Below are 16128 nucleotides of genomic sequence, written 5' to 3' on the forward strand. Positions count from 1 at the left end.
GGGCTTGTTCCCCCAGCCTTGAGATTTGGAGATTCACTGCGACAGGCCCCCATGTGTGTGAATTTACGCAGTACAGATGAGCAAAACGAATGCAAGCTACCGGCATCGGGCTTGGATGACCGAACCATTGACGTGATCAACGCCTGGTCGCTGATTAGTGATCATGAGAATGACCAAATACAGATTGCGTTCAAGCGGCGCGTCGTCTCCCAAAACCTTCATCCGTTCGGTGGGGTAGCTCGTTTACGATCTGTACCTCGATTTGCCAGCCCTGATAAACTTGTCTTCAAGGACTCTACCAACTTACTTTCGGAACCCCCTGTGCCTCCCCTGCACAGCCCGAGGTAGTCTGCAACTTCACACACTCTTCGGTAAACCGGCAGATTGAAGAGGCTGATTGGACCTGACTTTGAGGGGATGATTTACACATTCGTGGAAGAGTGTGCTAGCTTGGCTTTCCCAGACTGGACCAGTTGGTGCTTCACGGCAGGAGTGGGTGAGTGTGTCCGCAGGCTGGACCAAACCAGGAAAGGCCCGGTATCTAATCGGTCGGTCCATTGTATCTGTTGGCTACAGCCGTTGTCTCCCTTGGGCTTCTCCATTCGATTAGGTAGCGCTGCGTTCTTTGTCTGGCCGAGATGGGAAGGTTGTCAGACCGGCTGAATGCGTCACTTGGCGCTGAGAGTTCCGCGGTGTGTCACGATGCTAAACTCCTATCGATGCCTTATCATACAACAACCCTCACGAACAGTCTATTCAGGGCGCCGATTGGCTCCGGTACCGAAACTAGCCGGATATAGAATGCCGCACGAAGGGTGTAGATCCCTCGTACACAAAGTTGGCTGCGCCGAGTCAAAGTCAAATCGTGATGGCGGGTTTTGTACGGCGTTCTGGAAGAAAAATTGAGTTGCTGGCGGTGTTCGGCTCATGATGTCCAAGGTACGTAATGTTTGTGGACGCTTGACATCAAAACGACACATTACAATCGACCTCTGCTCAAGATGTTGCGTATCGTGGTGCGTGTAAGTGTATTCCTTGCTAGGTAGCCGACTACAGAGAAACCTAATTCTGGAACATTGCCCACGGGGGCCAGTCTCCAGCCAATCCCACCAAAGCTGTCCAACGCTGGATGGGTCCATGCAGAACATCACCCTCTCAAAATTACCTTCTCTGAGAGGTGACTGGAACCACAATGAAGACATCCCCGGCGGACCACTCGTGACAGCAGGTACTAATCGAGTGTGTACATACCGCCCTCACCGGCGACGCGCTATCAGGTACACTGCAACATACCGTCCGCACTCGTCAGTTTCGTAAACCACTAGCTATCAGGCTAACGGTGAAGGGTATAGCGGCCGCTGAGAAGCAACTAGCGTTACGGCAGAAACAGAGATCAGAAGTAGGGACCAGTCACGTGTTGCATACGCTAGCAGGAGGTTTAGGTGCAAGGCTGGCTGGCTGGGTCTGGGTGGGTTGACCGCCTGCTATCTGCAGCTTAGTGCGGTGTTTATACACTAGCTTCTACTGGTAATTCTCTAGCTATATTCAGCTAGCCTACCTACTAGTGGCTCACGAAACTGACGAGTGCGGACGGTATAGTAGGTCTGGTACCTACATTATTCTTGTGGGGGTTGAGACCAGGTTAGGTAGACCAGCAGCAAGCACGGCAGACGAGCAAGCGAGCAGCAGCTTACATGTATGATGAGGTTGGCAGTCCAGCCCGCCGACAGCTGGCACAGACTCTCGCTTCGCTTCGCTACGTACGTGCCGTGCAGGTGCCCTGCGGGCCGCCATGTAGGTACCTACATTGTTGGAGGGGACGGAGCAGTTGCTGCTTCCATGGCGCACCTGGTGGCCCTAGCGCGAGAGGTAACCTTGCCCTCTTTCCGTTCACGTTAGGGGAACCTTCCCACGCTCCGCAATCCAATTCAATCCCAGTCCCCGGTCCCTCTCTGTCTAGTAGTGCATGTCTCTCTCTGTCCTGTCCTGGTCCCCAATTGCTGGACCACTCTCCTGACCTTTCCCTCGTCCTCCCCCGTCGCCCGTCGTCCGTCCCGTCCTCTCCTTTGCTTTGCTTTCCCAAAACCAAAACCATTATCCGAGCAACCAACCTACCCATCTCGACGCTGGTAATCCTTCCCCCCAATCCAATCACCCCCCGACGCTCTTTTCTTTGTCGATTTGCTTCGATCGAAACCGGCCTCGGTCATTATCCCAATCCCCACCGCCGTCTCAGAGCTGTGAGTTTTTTGCCCCCCTCGACTATCCATTTAATTCCCGCCATCTCCCGCCCTGGATTGTGCTCGTACCACGGGGTGGTGGGAAATCGCGACAACAACCGCCAAAGCGGAGTCAAAGGAGGAAACTCTAATCAAACTGACACGATATGCTCTCTCAGCAGGACCGTTCTTCCAACAACACCACCACCGCCGGCGCCGAATCCTCTGTTGCAGCTGCCGCCGGCGCCACCACCACCGCAGCCTCCTCTTCCTCTCCTCGACAGCGGCAGGATCACGCTCATCAGCCTCGCTCCGACGACAAACAATCGCGACGGAAACCAGCCGACGCCTCTGTTACCGCCGTGTCGTCGTCGATCCCCTCGTCGTCCAAGTCTTCAGACCCACGAACCAAGGCTACAATGCCTCAATACACCTCGCGCGATGTCGGCGACCCGTCGCAGATCAAGAAAAACAAGCAATCGATGGCCGATCTCAAGTTGAGGCGATTGACCGAACTCAACAACCGCCTGCGCGAGGATCTTGAAAGGGAACGCATTCCTGTGAGCAATGCTTCTAAGAGGTAAGTTTCTTCTTCTTCATCATTAACACCACCTATCAAGATTGTGTCAATGTGCCGTCAATTGACTCATCGGGTGATGGCGACTGGATGAAGCGGGGACTAATTCATTTTCTACTAGCATCATTGCCTACTGTAACAGCACGAGGGACTACATGGTTCCGTCGGTTTGGGGCGCCGTTCCCCGCGGCGAAGATCCTTACGCACCACAACAAAGCGGCGGATGCTGTGTGGTGATGTAGAGCAACGGCTGTCAAGTGTTAGCGATGTCGGTATCGGAACAGCCGTGACCCCTTCGATCGCATTGTCATTTATTTTTGTTTATCGCGTGGGATACCAAACCCCCGAGGGCCATCGGGAACGCAGCAAAACCTCCTCCCGAAACAGCGAGCCGGCCCCCATCTTAGAACGGGAAAAAGACGGTGTTTTCATCCTTATTACTCGGTCGTGGAATCGACGGAATCCAAAAGTCCTAGACCAGCGCGGTGTCGAAGAGGAAGGCTATAAAAAGTTTTCTAACGATTGAGAAAGGGGGGAAAGGGACCGATATTGCCAGCCAAAAACATTTTTCTGCCCCCCCCTCGATGGATCAAGACGAAACGGCACGGGTAGCGACATGCGGGTCAGTAATATTTAGAGACGAACAGGCTCGATGAGGAGATGGGTGGAGGAAATAGGAAGCGAGGGGAGGAGCCGAAGAGTGAAGAGGCAACGGTCCCCGCTACGATAATGCTTCCATGCTGTTTTTTTTCTGTTGTCATTGGAGAGGAGGAAGTGGTCGGGGAGGCAGAACTTTTCGGCGGGCAGCTCTTCAGCATGTAATAATTATTTTGGTGTCCTGTACTCATTGTTTCTCTTTCTTGGGCCTGTCTCGTTTGCTTCCCCCCTTTTCCTACTATGTTTCGCACTGAGTGTGTGAATAGCCTCAATCCGTCAATCACATTGTCTTACCAAAATGAACAACGGGTGCTCATTACCGCTCGAGCTGATTGGTACCAGTGATCATTACAATTATCGACAAATAATGCGCCATGTATCACGTTTGAATGCTGGAAGAATTAGGGTTTCCCAGGGTAATTTCCAAAATGAAAAGGGTAAAAAAAGAACCCTTTCCCATGCCTGCCACCCCCGCGTTGCGCTCGTGGGACAACAAAATCACTCGGACCAGCGGTGGTACTATAACAGGTCATTTCAGCCAACCAATGGCCGTATTAGCGGGGGTCGGGGGCTTTAGCTGGCAGGCCAGAAACATAAATATAAACATGTTCTGGTTGAAGGGTGAGGCCGACCGTAAAGATGCAACCCAACCCAGACACAGGAAGCATATCCGTAGAAATCAGAGACATCAGCCCATCGCTAATCGAGTGGCAGCCTGGGGGGCTGGGGACTGAGAGCGAAAAAAAGAAAAAAAAAGAAGACGAAACAAACAGGAAGGCAAGTAAATGACCACGGCCCTATAAGTTAATTTGCGCGTATATTAAATCTCCCTGTAGCATGTTGGACAGTGTGACATCTTTGCTTAGGGCTGCTCTGTTTCTTAGATGAGGGGGGATCCGAGCCGGGCGCAGTCGTCCAAGAATCATGTCTCTCTCTCTCTCTCTCTTCGCTGTTCTTCGTATTGGTCGATTCCATTTGCGTCAATCAAACCGGGGGCAGAGACAGAGAGAAAGAGGGAGGGAGAGGGGGGAGGGAATGCGCGGGGATCGGCAGGATGGATACCTAGCGTTCAAGCCATAAAGAGGACGACTTCATTTCCGTCAGGGGTACATCGGGCGGGTTGCGGGTTCGTTGTTTGCTACGTTGTTTGCTACCTGCCCTTTCCCAACTGTAACTCCGCCGGGTCACTACTCGATACGATACGGAGCAGAGTCACTTTCAATTCCTCTCTTACTCGTACAACCTGTCCATCCCCCCTCCCCCGCTGCTACCTACCTACCCTACCTACACCGCGAGTCTCGTTGAGTCTTCCGTCCAACGTTGTCGCCCGGACGGGGTCCGTTTCCTTGGGATTCGTCTCCTTTGGCCAGCAGCTGTCCCCGCCCGCCCCCCTCAATTGGCCATGGATGAGCATCGCAATGGATGCGATTGGTCTGCTACCTAAAGAATGAGAGCTCACTGTGTGATTCATTCGGTGCTTTTCAGCAGTGCGTATATTTTCCAGCGACGAACGACGGCACACCAGTCTTCTGGCTTCGAACGTCGTAGGTACCATCCTTCTGCCGGCCCCCTGATCTTTCATTCACGTCTTTTCCGTGGCTCCACCCGTACCTGAACTGCTGCAGGGTGTTGGGGCCACATGCTGCCATCGCTGAGCCGGGGTGTGCTGCTTTTCTATGGGCCCAATTGTTTTTTATTTTTTTTATTTTTCCTGCATTCCTTCCTCCTAACGCAGGGGGGTTGCCGGGGGAGAACGTTTCCGGCCGAGTGATGAGCTGAGAGGACCGCCAGCTGAAATCTGAAGCTGACGGCTGGCAAAAACCTGCAACACAACCATATTTGGTCTCTGTTTCTAGTCTTTCCCCTCCGCCGGCGCTTTCTTTTCTTTGTCAGCCGAGTGACTTTTGCCCTCCCTTCTACTTCCTGATTGGCTGACTCTCCGCCGCATTGCACTTTTACCTGGCGACCTCCCACCACCCCTCACGTCTCGTCAGTGACGCCGATGACGCAGGACGACCTATGTGAGGCGCGATCCCCCCCATCCCATACCGTCATGCCGTCGTCCCGGACCTGTTACACAATCATAGGCGTGCAGCGCAGGCATTTGAGCATCGACAATCTTGCGAGGAAAGTGGCTCATCTAACATTCCTCGATAAAGCTTGTCCGCAGCTTTCTTTCTGGGTGTAAACAATTGCGGAACTTGCTGTTGGCGCACAATCTCTGCTGCTTTACTCTCGGAACCGAGCTTTCGGAGCTGACCTCTCACGTCAACGGGCGCAGACAATCGGGTTTATCCATTCGAGCGACTGATTCAGCAACCACCCGACGCCAGGGGACTAGTCAGTATCTCGCCGACTTGACGCTCCTGTCCACGCCCCCGTCTGAGCGAAATAGTCACATATTTTGGTACCTAACAATGGCCGAGTCAACGTCAGTCTCTGCACCGACGCTGCTGCCCCGCGTCGCCATCCAGTTCTGCACTCAGTGTAAGTGGATGCTCCGCGCGGCCTATGTAAGTCCAGCCCCAAAAGCAACCTGCCGGTTCTGCCTTTCCCTCTTGATTGGCGCCACCCATACGCGCGCCACCATCCGTACCTTGGACGTGGATGGTTGACTTGAGGTGACCTCATCCTTCTGACACAACCCCGGCACCTCTCGTCTCCTTGGCCTGTTAGACTCCCATCATCGCGATCTAAATCTCCCAACTAAATCATCATTTCACTCTCCCGTTACTTCCCCAATTCTGCTACATCGTCTTGAAGCTCTAATCCCGCTAACATACCCCCTTCAACTCCCAGTTTGCCCAGGAGCTGCTCTCGACATTCTCAACATCCATTGGCGAGGTTGCTCTCCAGCCCTCGACAGGCGGTACCTTTGTCGTTACCCTCACCCACCTCCCCGCCGGCGCCGAAACGGCCTCGACCACGGTCCTCTGGGACCGCAAGATCGAAGGGGGCTTCCCGGAGACCAAGGAGCTCAAGCGCCGCCTCCGAGACGTCATCCAGCCCGACAGGGACCTCGGCCACGTCGACCGTAAGCACGCGAAGCCGGCCGCAGACACGGCAACGGTCTCCGACACCCAAGCCTCGGACGCGGTAGCAGCTGCGCCGACAATGGCCCCCTCCGCCGCCCCGTCCGCCTCGGACGTCGTCTCCCAGCTGAAGAAGCACCCCGCTAATGCAAATAAGGCCCCTGCCCCCGTTGGCGGAGAGGAGAAGGGCCCCACCCTCAGTGACGAGGCCCGCGATGCCATCAGCGCTGCCCGCGCCAACACGGGGCAGAAGGCCAAGACTGAGATCACGCCCGCGGGCCATTTGCCGGGGCAGAAGTATGACGAGCCGCCGGCCAAGTTCAGCAAGAAGTGCGAGGACTGTGATTGAGCTACGCAAACCACCACTGTGAGCGTGCCGTCCGAGGAGACGAAAAGTAACAGTATTGGGCGGGCGAGGAGTTGACAGAGAGCATTCCGCGCCTTCTTGTCGTCCAGCGACTGTCGGTGGGGTGGGGAGGGGGGAGGGGACGGCGAAAGACGGCAGACGGCTGGAATGTGGGCGGTCGGCGGCGGTGGGCGGGACGCCCACACCACCAATGGTCTAATTAGACGGCCAGAGATGCGTGCCTCACGGACCCTTGCCGAGACCGCGGCTTTAGCTCGAACCAAGCAAGGTAGCCAGGCTTGGGTAGCTAGCGAATGTCGTGCCCAAAACCAAATTCCCTTGATTCACACGTCACGCAAAGGTCCATCACAGGGAAGGGGGGCGACCGAAAGTATAGGCTTTGCATTGTCATCACTAGCCGTAGTATCATCCTTTTGCGCGGCACCCAAGCGTGGACCCCGATCAGACCTAGCCGCGACAACAAAAAGCACACGCTTCATGCCTCGAGTGTACAGAGACCAGAGACTTGGGCCAGGATGCCAGACCCTTCCGTCCCGGGATCACCCAAATGGCGATCCCCGAAGTTGATGTCTCGGTACCCACCTCCGCTGTTGACCGACCAGATAGAAGCCTAGAGAGAGAAAATGAAAACAAGTAGTGAAAAAGTACAAACAAAAAAGACAAGGAGAAAAAGTTCTAGTAGCGGTCCGAAACCATTTCTGCCCCGTGAGAAAAACGAGTTCTGGTTGACCAACTGATGGAATCCTATCCCTTGACAACAGAATGCCAATCCTATCCCCGGCTTGGTCCCCGGCGTTCCGAGTGAAATTATAGTCATACAGGTGCTACTGTGCTGGAACCGAAGGACAGCGTCAGGGACGGCAATGCAACGGCCCCCAGTCTGAGACGCGAAGACGAAAAACTGTAGCTGGGACAGAGTGGGTGGCCATCGCCCATGTCACTGTAACCGCCTTAGACAGCTAGTTGTTAGCACGTAAACCGGCTGGCCGAGAAACAGTCTGGCAGCGATGCCTGCTCATGCTGGCGGCTGGTGAGGACAAAAGCCGTCATGAACGTCGCGTTGGCTCTGCTCTGGGTGCGTTATTGCGTGTAAATCACTCATTATTGGACCCCAGGCGAGTTCATGTCCACCTCGGGGTTTCGCACAGAGACACGAGAAACGTTGTGGTAGCCATTGCAAATTCCAGTTTTTTTGTGTGTTTTATCTTCAGCTACCAGAAAGCCGTAATCGTGAGCAGTTCGCACGGTTTATGGTCGGATGGGTGGGCTTGAGCAGAATCGGACAGGGTGGAGGGTTGACGGAGGGGGACCCATGAGGATTCCATAATGCGGGAGGGCGGAGGCGGGGACGAGAATCCCGCGTCGATGGGCAAAAAGGTCGTGTGGTCGAGATGGGTGGAGAGGCAATTAACGACGGCCGAACCTAGAAAGACGTGTATGTTCGTATAAACTCTTCAGAATCACTTGGAAGCGGATTTTCGGGGAGAAGTGACTGGTCGGCTGTTGCCTCCGAGAACACCAGGAACGTACTTTTGTTTCTTCTCAGCGGGTTTTAGGATCTGTGAGGGCGAGAGAGATGAGCAATGCGACCAAACGGACAGTAGTTTCAGCGTGTGTGGCTCACCTGGAACGAGCAGAGCAAGCTCTCGTCCACGCTCATCATAGCTCCAGCATTGTCAAACTCTCCACAGTAGTTTGGTGCGCTGAAGAGAGTGACCAGTTGACGCTTGGAGAAGAACTCGTAACCATCTTCCACGACCTGATGAGCGCGGCAGATCAGATCCATGTCGTGCTTCTGGAGGAACCGAGACACAACGTCGGGACCGAAGGTAAAAGAAACACCTCTGTCGTTTTCGCTCCAGCCCGTGATGTCCTTGTCGGGATCCGACCACAAAAGATCGCAGAGAAGACCGCAGTCAGGAATCTGCAGAATGACACATCAGTATTTTGAGAGCAACGACAAGCCAGGCCAAGGCTTGGCCACGAAAACAGGATTCAACATACGTCGGTGGGTCGCATGACGCGGCGAATCTGCTCCATGGAGTTCAGATCAGGGCTGAGACCACCGTGCATGGTGAAGATTTTCTCGTCAATGATGGCGGCAATGGGCAGGCAGTTGAAGCAGTCCGTAAATGTCTTCCATAGCTTAATGTTGTAGCGGCGCTTGCACTCATCGTAGAAACCGTAGATGCGGTTGATGGAAGCACACTCGTGGTTGCCGCGAAGAATGAAAAAGTTCTCGGGGTACTTGATCTTGTAGGCGAGCAACAGGCAGATGGTCTCGAGGGACTGCTTGCCACGATCGACGTAGTCACCAAGGAAGAGGTAGTTGGCCTCAGGAGGGAAGCCGCCGTACTCGAAGAGACGCAGCAGGTCGTAATATTGTCCGTGGATATCGCCGCAGATCTGAACGAGGGGTCGGCGTCAGCAGGTCTGTACTACCTAGGAGGGTTACGAAGCAAAGAGAAGACAGTGGCCAAACCGGGTCACTGAAGAAGGGGGGAAAAAAGCGTACTCACCTTGATCGGGGCCTCGAGCTCAAGGAGGATAGGCTGGGAGATGAAGATCTCACGAGCCTTGGTGCACAGGTAGCGAATCTCAGCCTCAAGAAGCTGGACTTGTTTGCCAGGACGGCTGCCTCGAACCTCGAGGAGACGGTCGATTATCGAGTCAAGGTCGACCTCATGTTGGTCCGCCATCTTTTATCCTCACCAGCCAGAAAGATGGCCCGCTGATACCGAGAAGGTGGTTCGCGACTGCGGCAAGCAAGAGTATTAGAGGGGTGTATGCTTTGCAACGGCCGGAGGCAAAGGATGCCCGGATTATGGGGACGATGCACTTCTCGGATCTGCGGCGAGCAGCACGTAATCAGCACGGCGCAACGCAGCCAGGTGTGATTGTCGGGGGGAGGGCTTGTTTGGAGGCAAGCGGCCAAATGGGCGATGTGGTGAGAAGGCAGGAGAGGGGAGAGCGCGAGCGGGACAGGGCGGTGGAAGGGACTTACGGCGAAGTGATCTCAGCTCTTGTAGGCCTTTCTTCCTGGAGGAGAGAAAGTGGCGACAGATGGATGGCTTGTTTGGGAATGTTCGCAGACCAAACTATGTGGTAGCGTCTCGCGTCGTCGATGAGAAAATTTTCGTCGTCCCTATGCGGGATCGAGTTCGCCTGTATGGGGTGGAAATCGCCGCTGAAATAGGGCCTTCTCGCTGTGTTGATAGCTTCGCCTTTATTTATTTTTCTTCTTCTTTATCAGTAGTCGCCGCAAAAGCCGGGAATGGCGGTGCGTGGATCGTGTGACTGATTGATCGTCGTTGTTTTGAATGTTTTTGAGAGATGAAAATCTCTGGTTCGCGTTGTCGTCTTGATTAGACGTATCGTCGCCGTTGGGATCAAGTATGGCCTCGTGGGGGGAAAGAGACTTTGGGTGGGAGGAGAGGTGAGGGTGGATTTGAGGGGAGGAGGATTTTCGTGTTTTGTGTTGGGCGGCGGCGGGCTGCTTGGTCGGAAAGGCAAGAGAGGAGCAGCAGGACCAGGCCAATCCAGTCCGGGAAGAGAGATGGAGGGATCGGTCTTTTCTGCGTCTGCGCCTGCGCCTGCGTAGGTGGGTGGGTGTGTGAGCGAGCGAGCGAAAGAGAGGCGTGAGGGGGGCCGCTCGTACTACAGGGGGTAGGCTAAAGAGGGATAGTGCTATGGGCACTAAGTGATCGCTGGTGGGTGTGGGTGGTGTAGATATTATGGGCTCCCTGAGAGCCAAAAACGCAGAAGAGGAAGCGAAACGAGATGCACGAGAGGCAAAATTTTTCTCGAAAGGGGTTCTCGGTTTTTTCTTTCTTTTACACAGTACGGCGTACAACGAGAGAGAACGAGCGAGCTCCTGTTTCCCGGAGGCAGCAGAGAACAGAGAAAAAGAGGCAGACGCCGAGGATCGTGTACGTGGGGTCAGGGATGGGGAGGAGATGCCGAAGGGCGAGAGAGCAAAAAAAAAAAAAAAAATTGAGGAAGAAGAAGAAAAAAATAATTGGGGTCAGTGAACGGTTTACATTTCCCCCCTTCCTCTTTCGCGCCAGATGCTGGTGCTCCGCTGCGCGCTCTTCCGCGTCTCGTCGTCCGTCTCTACTTATCCGTCAAGACCTGTCTGTATTGTTACCCAGGTCGGTAACTTGGGGGAAGTAAATGATGGCCAAGGTACCGTAGGCAGTTAAAGCAAGGCACTGCGCGCAAGGTACGTGCTGCTTGGGTTGGTAACCAACGTGGCTTGGAGATGATGCCAGCAGCCAATCCACCCAAAACACACCCACCCTAAGGTGTCCTCCTCTTGAAGCGTGCCGCCGAGTGCAGTGGGTGGTGTAAGTACCTACGTACGTAGGTACACCAGCATCGGCGCATCAGCAACGCCTCGTCCCGTTTCCCACGTCCCAGCACGCCAGCCAGCCGGTGAGGTCAGCAATCAGCCCGTCAACCAGTCAGGAAGCGTCGGGTTGAGCAGGTACGTTTCTATCGGCGACGGGAGGAATGGGAAGCGCGACTTGGGCGTGCGTAGCTGCGGCAGCAGGGGGGGGGGGGGTGGCCTGCCCTGCCGTCAACCGCAGACGTGCCTTCACTTTGCGATCGTGCCTTCCCTTCCCTGCCCTACCTAGGCGGTACCTCACCTTAGGTCGGTAGGTACCTTAACATGGTAGGCACCGTACCTGAGGGCCTTGACCCTGTACCTTCGGTACCGATGTAGGTAGGCATTGGGTATTGCCGCCTACCTCTCGACCGAATTCCCCAAGACCAACTAAGCTTCAGGAATGAAGTTTGGGTGGTGAAGGCACGCCAGGAGTAAAAACAGTAGATAATGGCTGAATGGCTGAATGGGTAGAGTTAGCTAGCTACTGCTACCTACCTATGCAGTACCCCAACTGACGGAACCAGGGGGGGGAAGGGCTGGTCGCACCGCAAAACAGAAAACGCCCTTTTTGCTTTCAAGGAAATGCAATGGCAAATCCAGCATGGAGATTTCGACACGCAGGTGCGATTGATTGCCAGTGCTACCTAGTCTGGGGCAACTTGCTGCCCACCTATGGAACAACTGGGAAAAGTTCCATGACCCAGCAACAAGGGTTGGCCACAGGGGACCTTGACGAGCCTGGAAGCTTGAGGCTCCTTTTCAATTGGGATTCTCAGTTTGGGCCTACACTATTCGTACACTACTAGTGACTAGTTAGTGCATGGGCACTGGGCCGTGGGCCGTGGGCCGTCGAGTGGACGTCGGGTTGGGGTAGGAAATGTCACGTCCCGGGGTCTCGAAGAGATGACAAACCCACCGGGCCACAGGGGACTTGGACATGCCGTGACGGCACCGTCGCACTGGGCGAGGCTTGCGGACGGGGGACTCGCCGCTGGAGCTGTTGCTAAACTTGTATCACGACGGCTTCCACATTGCGCGCGGGCTCAGCCTCCCCCTTGCCCGTGTTGTGTTGTGTTGTGGGAGATTCGCCGTCATCGTTCGTGCCTTAATTAGTCCCCACACCTGGTTGCTGCCGGTAGGTATTTTTGTTTACTCAAGATTGGCAGTGTTTCCTTCGACAAATACAATACACCATACCCCCCTTCACTGCAGCTAGATTTCGGTTCGCTTGGGCTGAGAAGAGATAAGATTGCCTGCCTCCTCAAGACGAGTTCGGGTGTTTGCAGCCACGCGCCGGCGATCCTTGGCCGGTGTTTTGCTCATCATTGCAGTATACCATCTATTCCCTGCTTTCTCACCATTTCACCTTATGCAAGCAAGTCTTCGTCCTGTCTACAAGCCACTCTTGAATCCCATTGCTTGACTGTCCAGTCGGCATCCCTCTCTCTCTCTCTTTTGTTACCCTTCGTTCCTTGGGCTTAGCACAGTGGCTTCTTAAGCTTTTTGGCTTCTGACATCTTTGCACGGACTTTGTTGGACCTCGCCGAACCTGACTCCGTCCTATATCGGCAATCTGTTGCTGGCCGCCACCACCACCGTTTTGTTGTTTGTGAACCCCTCCCAAGTGTTTCCGAAGCAGCCGTATCCATGCCGCCGCCCCCCTTTCGGCATATTCCTTCTACGTCTATGCGATCCGGAGACTCCTCCCTGAGCTACGTACACACAACACTATGATCATCAGGGTCCGACCCCGGATCAGGTTTTCGACGACGCCCACGTTGGACGGTCTGTTTGTTGCCTGTCCCCAAATTAAAGTATTCTCCGAGACCATCTTTCACCGCATTCATCTAAGCCTACAATGACTAGGTAGGTAGTCGCCAGCGCCCGCCTGCGAGTGTGTGCGTGCATATACGTGTCTTACGTCTCTAAGAGGAGAACTCTATCACTGTGGCAGCCCAAGACAACGACTCGTGCATCAATTCTCTACGCCTGTGGCTGCGGTGTTTCTGCACCCCGGCCATGCACCAGTCCGCATCTCATGTTTCCGGAACCTAAAGGAGAGGGGATTGCTCTCGAAACAAACAATACGTGTCTTGGCCGATGAGGAACAACATCTTAGTCCATGCTCTCGGCCGCCTCTAGTACCCCGAATCCTCCATCACGCTTGTTGGTGTTCCACTGGCCTATCGATATCATGATGAATGTCTCTTCACAAGCTTCCCCGCTTGCGACGGCCAGCTTGGATTGGGGAGAGAGGGTTACTGACTTTGAGATCAGCTGAACAGCCACGAGCCATTTCAACGCAAGACACTCCATTTCTTTTTGCTCGCGAAATTCACGTCTGACGTCTGGCTCCGTCCTTCAGCGGGGTTCTTCAGAAACCTTCCAGGTCTGCTAGGTGATAGGCCGGCCTGCCTTTGGAAGAAGATGCCATGGCTTACTCATGACTTCGCGGACCGACTCAGCGGAAAATGCATTGCTGGCCAAAATACACTACTGATAGCCACCCACCAATACCAAGACTCGCCATGCTGTCCGTCAACATATCCCAAGGGAGACTCTATCCCACGAGTTCGGCCCGTTATTTTCGATGTAACACCCGAGGCGAGGCTAAATAATTCAGTGTGCAACCTGGCCAGACCGGTCCTTGCAGACAATGGGGAAGCCAGTCGATCAGGATTCTGATCAGACGGGGGGCCATCGACGTGCCAAGATGGGCCAGCTCATACCCATCTTGTTCGCCGGCTCGATGCCTATTCGTCCCCTCGTCCGGAGAAGATACTTAGCACTTAGTTGCCAACCAAACACTGACGGCGGCTTCAAATAAATAGCCACCGATGCGCTCTGTGTTTCGACGACTTTGCACGGTCGCAGACCAGGGGGGGGCATCGTCCGTGGAGCAAATCCTGTCTGTCCAGTCAACGATGGGAACAGACAGCCAGACAGCCTCGCCGCAATCCAAGATAACTGACCGATCCTTTATAGTGTTCGGGACGTCCCAATTCCTTTCTCCTCCAGTCAGGGGCGGCGGGGGGGGGGCTAGACTTCCGCGCAGCCGGCTCGGAATTCAAGAACCGAATGGAGTCCAGAGACAGACGCCAGCTGCGGGAGAATCGGCAACCGAGTTAACAGCCAATGGGGACAACGAGGTCGATTACGTCAGTCATATTCCTATGTCTGCCTGGCAGTCAGCCTGCGTCGACGGACGACGTACAGGGTCGTGTCGTGCAGCGCAGACTTCCTTGGCAATCACTGCCTTCTCTCGCTCCATCTCCGCTCACTCAACTCCCGACTCTTCACTCCGCTGTGCCTATCGGCTGGCGTCGAAGAGTCTTGGGGCCCTGGGTTGCACCTCTCCTTCCACCCGAAAACCGTCATGACAGCGTCGCTCTCAGCCGACTAGCAGAGAAGGAGGGGGCCCCCGGGGAGAAGTGGCGCATACACAAACGTACGATGTACGTACATCAGCTCTTTGGGTGCTCGAGGATCCAATTGGCGCTGATGTTTGTAGATCGGGTGGAGCCCCTACCTTCCGCCCCCAGCCAAACTGATGTCGCCCCTCCCCCTCCCCCACTGGGCAGCTGGGTTATATTTGCCATAGCCGGCTGGCGAGCGTGCAATAAGACGCTGTCGACAGAAAAGGCAATCGCATTCCCATTTTCCACCCTCTGGAGGGGTCACGTCACATGACTGCCCCGCGACGTCCCGTTCGATTACCAACATATTCAGATGGCGTTGGTCGGCATCGGCTCGAAGGGTGCTTCCCCCCCCCATGACAAACTGAGCGACGTGGCAGCGCATTTTTAGTGCCCCTCCATGAGAGGAAGTGTGTTCAGAAAGAACAGACCCTCCGCAAAAGCTCTCTCTCACATGCACAGTTCAAAAAAACCTGCTGCCCGACTGTCTCAAGTTTCAATTAACCCATCTTGATGTTGCCGTTTCTTGACTCGACGTCGTCGGTGCCCCCCCTCTACAGCCCAGCAGGGTGCTGAATCCGGCGAGCCACGAATGGGAGGGCCCTTTGGCATATCTTTAGAAGGGGGGGGGGGTTGCCCACTCGGTCGTCATCGCGGTTGCTTAGAAAAAACAAAAAAAAACATTGCTACTAACATGGACAATGCTTACACACATACATCAACTGGCGCCAATCGGACTGGCTCGACACGACCATAAGGCTGACGGGACCACTGGGATGTTGTATATACTGTGTGTGCGCGCACGCATATCCGGGGCTCTGAACTCTTTGCGTCGTCTTTATATAAATCGCAGAAATGCCCGCAACTTCTCCTTGCGTTCCGAGGAGATGACGAAGGGAGAGGGAGCCGCGGGAGATGGAAGAAGCAAAGAGCATACTTTCTTGGGAGCATACAAAGTCAGGGGAAATTGCGTAAAGCAGCCCTCGTTCATTGCCGTAGCTATAGTACCAATGGACTAGCTAGAATATAACCTCCGTTGTGTTTGGCTATACCTTTCACAATCACTCCCTATCCCCCTGTTTCCCGAAACGCCCTTACAGCCATGATTTAGGGTGGGCCCCCTCCCTATCGATCCTGGTAAACGCCTGGTCTTGACCATTCAAAATCGCAAAGAAGAAAGAAGAGCTTAAAGTAGTAGAAGCAGGGGGTGGTCGCTATAGTAGGCGCGTGGTAGTTGAAGGTTAAGAAGAACAGGTGGAGGAGGTAGAAGAAGAAGAAGAAGAAGAAGCAGAAGAAACGGTTTCAAGGTAAGTCAGAGGGAATCATAACGCGATGAGGTTGGAGAATGAGAAACAAGAAAATAAGAATAAACAGGTATTCCGGGAGGGGCGCCCTTCGTACAAATACAATTTCGTTTGAAAAGGCACAATTTCGTCACGCATGTGTCGTCGCTTCTACGATGGGGACGGC

General features: G+C 54.4%; 3 protein-coding genes across 3 annotated transcripts; 2 read left to right on the forward strand and 1 right to left on the reverse strand.

Annotated features, from left to right (window-relative positions):
- Nucleotides 1-2638: 2638 nt before the first annotated feature.
- Nucleotides 2639-3038, forward strand: GLRG_03704 (GGL domain-containing protein; the record flags this gene model as incomplete). The annotated part of the gene is made up of 2 exons (XM_008094389.1): nucleotides 2639-2799; nucleotides 2918-3038. The coding sequence occupies 2 exons, from the start codon at nucleotides 2639-2641 to the stop codon at nucleotides 3036-3038; spliced, it is 282 nt and encodes a 93-aa protein (XP_008092580.1).
- Nucleotides 3039-5870: 2832 nt separating this feature from the next.
- Nucleotides 5871-6834, forward strand: GLRG_03705 (selT/selW/selH selenoprotein domain-containing protein; the record flags this gene model as incomplete). Its single annotated transcript, XM_008094390.1, has 2 exons — nucleotides 5871-5966; nucleotides 6253-6834. 2 exons carry the CDS (start codon nucleotides 5871-5873, stop codon nucleotides 6832-6834), a joined length of 678 nt encoding a protein of 225 aa, XP_008092581.1.
- Nucleotides 6835-8312: 1478 nt separating this feature from the next.
- GLRG_03706 (calcineurin-like phosphoesterase) lies at nucleotides 8313-9551 on the reverse strand (the record flags this gene model as incomplete). The annotated part of the gene is made up of 4 exons (XM_008094391.1): nucleotides 8313-8411; nucleotides 8477-8776; nucleotides 8857-9258; nucleotides 9372-9551. 4 exons carry the CDS (start codon nucleotides 9549-9551, stop codon nucleotides 8313-8315), a joined length of 981 nt encoding a protein of 326 aa, XP_008092582.1.
- Between the last annotated feature and the right edge of the window lie 6577 nt (nucleotides 9552-16128).

The sequence above is a fragment of the Colletotrichum graminicola genome, assembly GCF_000149035.1.
Source record: "Colletotrichum graminicola M1.001 genomic scaffold supercont1.11, whole genome shotgun sequence".
Taxonomy (NCBI): domain Eukaryota; kingdom Fungi; phylum Ascomycota; class Sordariomycetes; order Glomerellales; family Glomerellaceae; genus Colletotrichum; species Colletotrichum graminicola.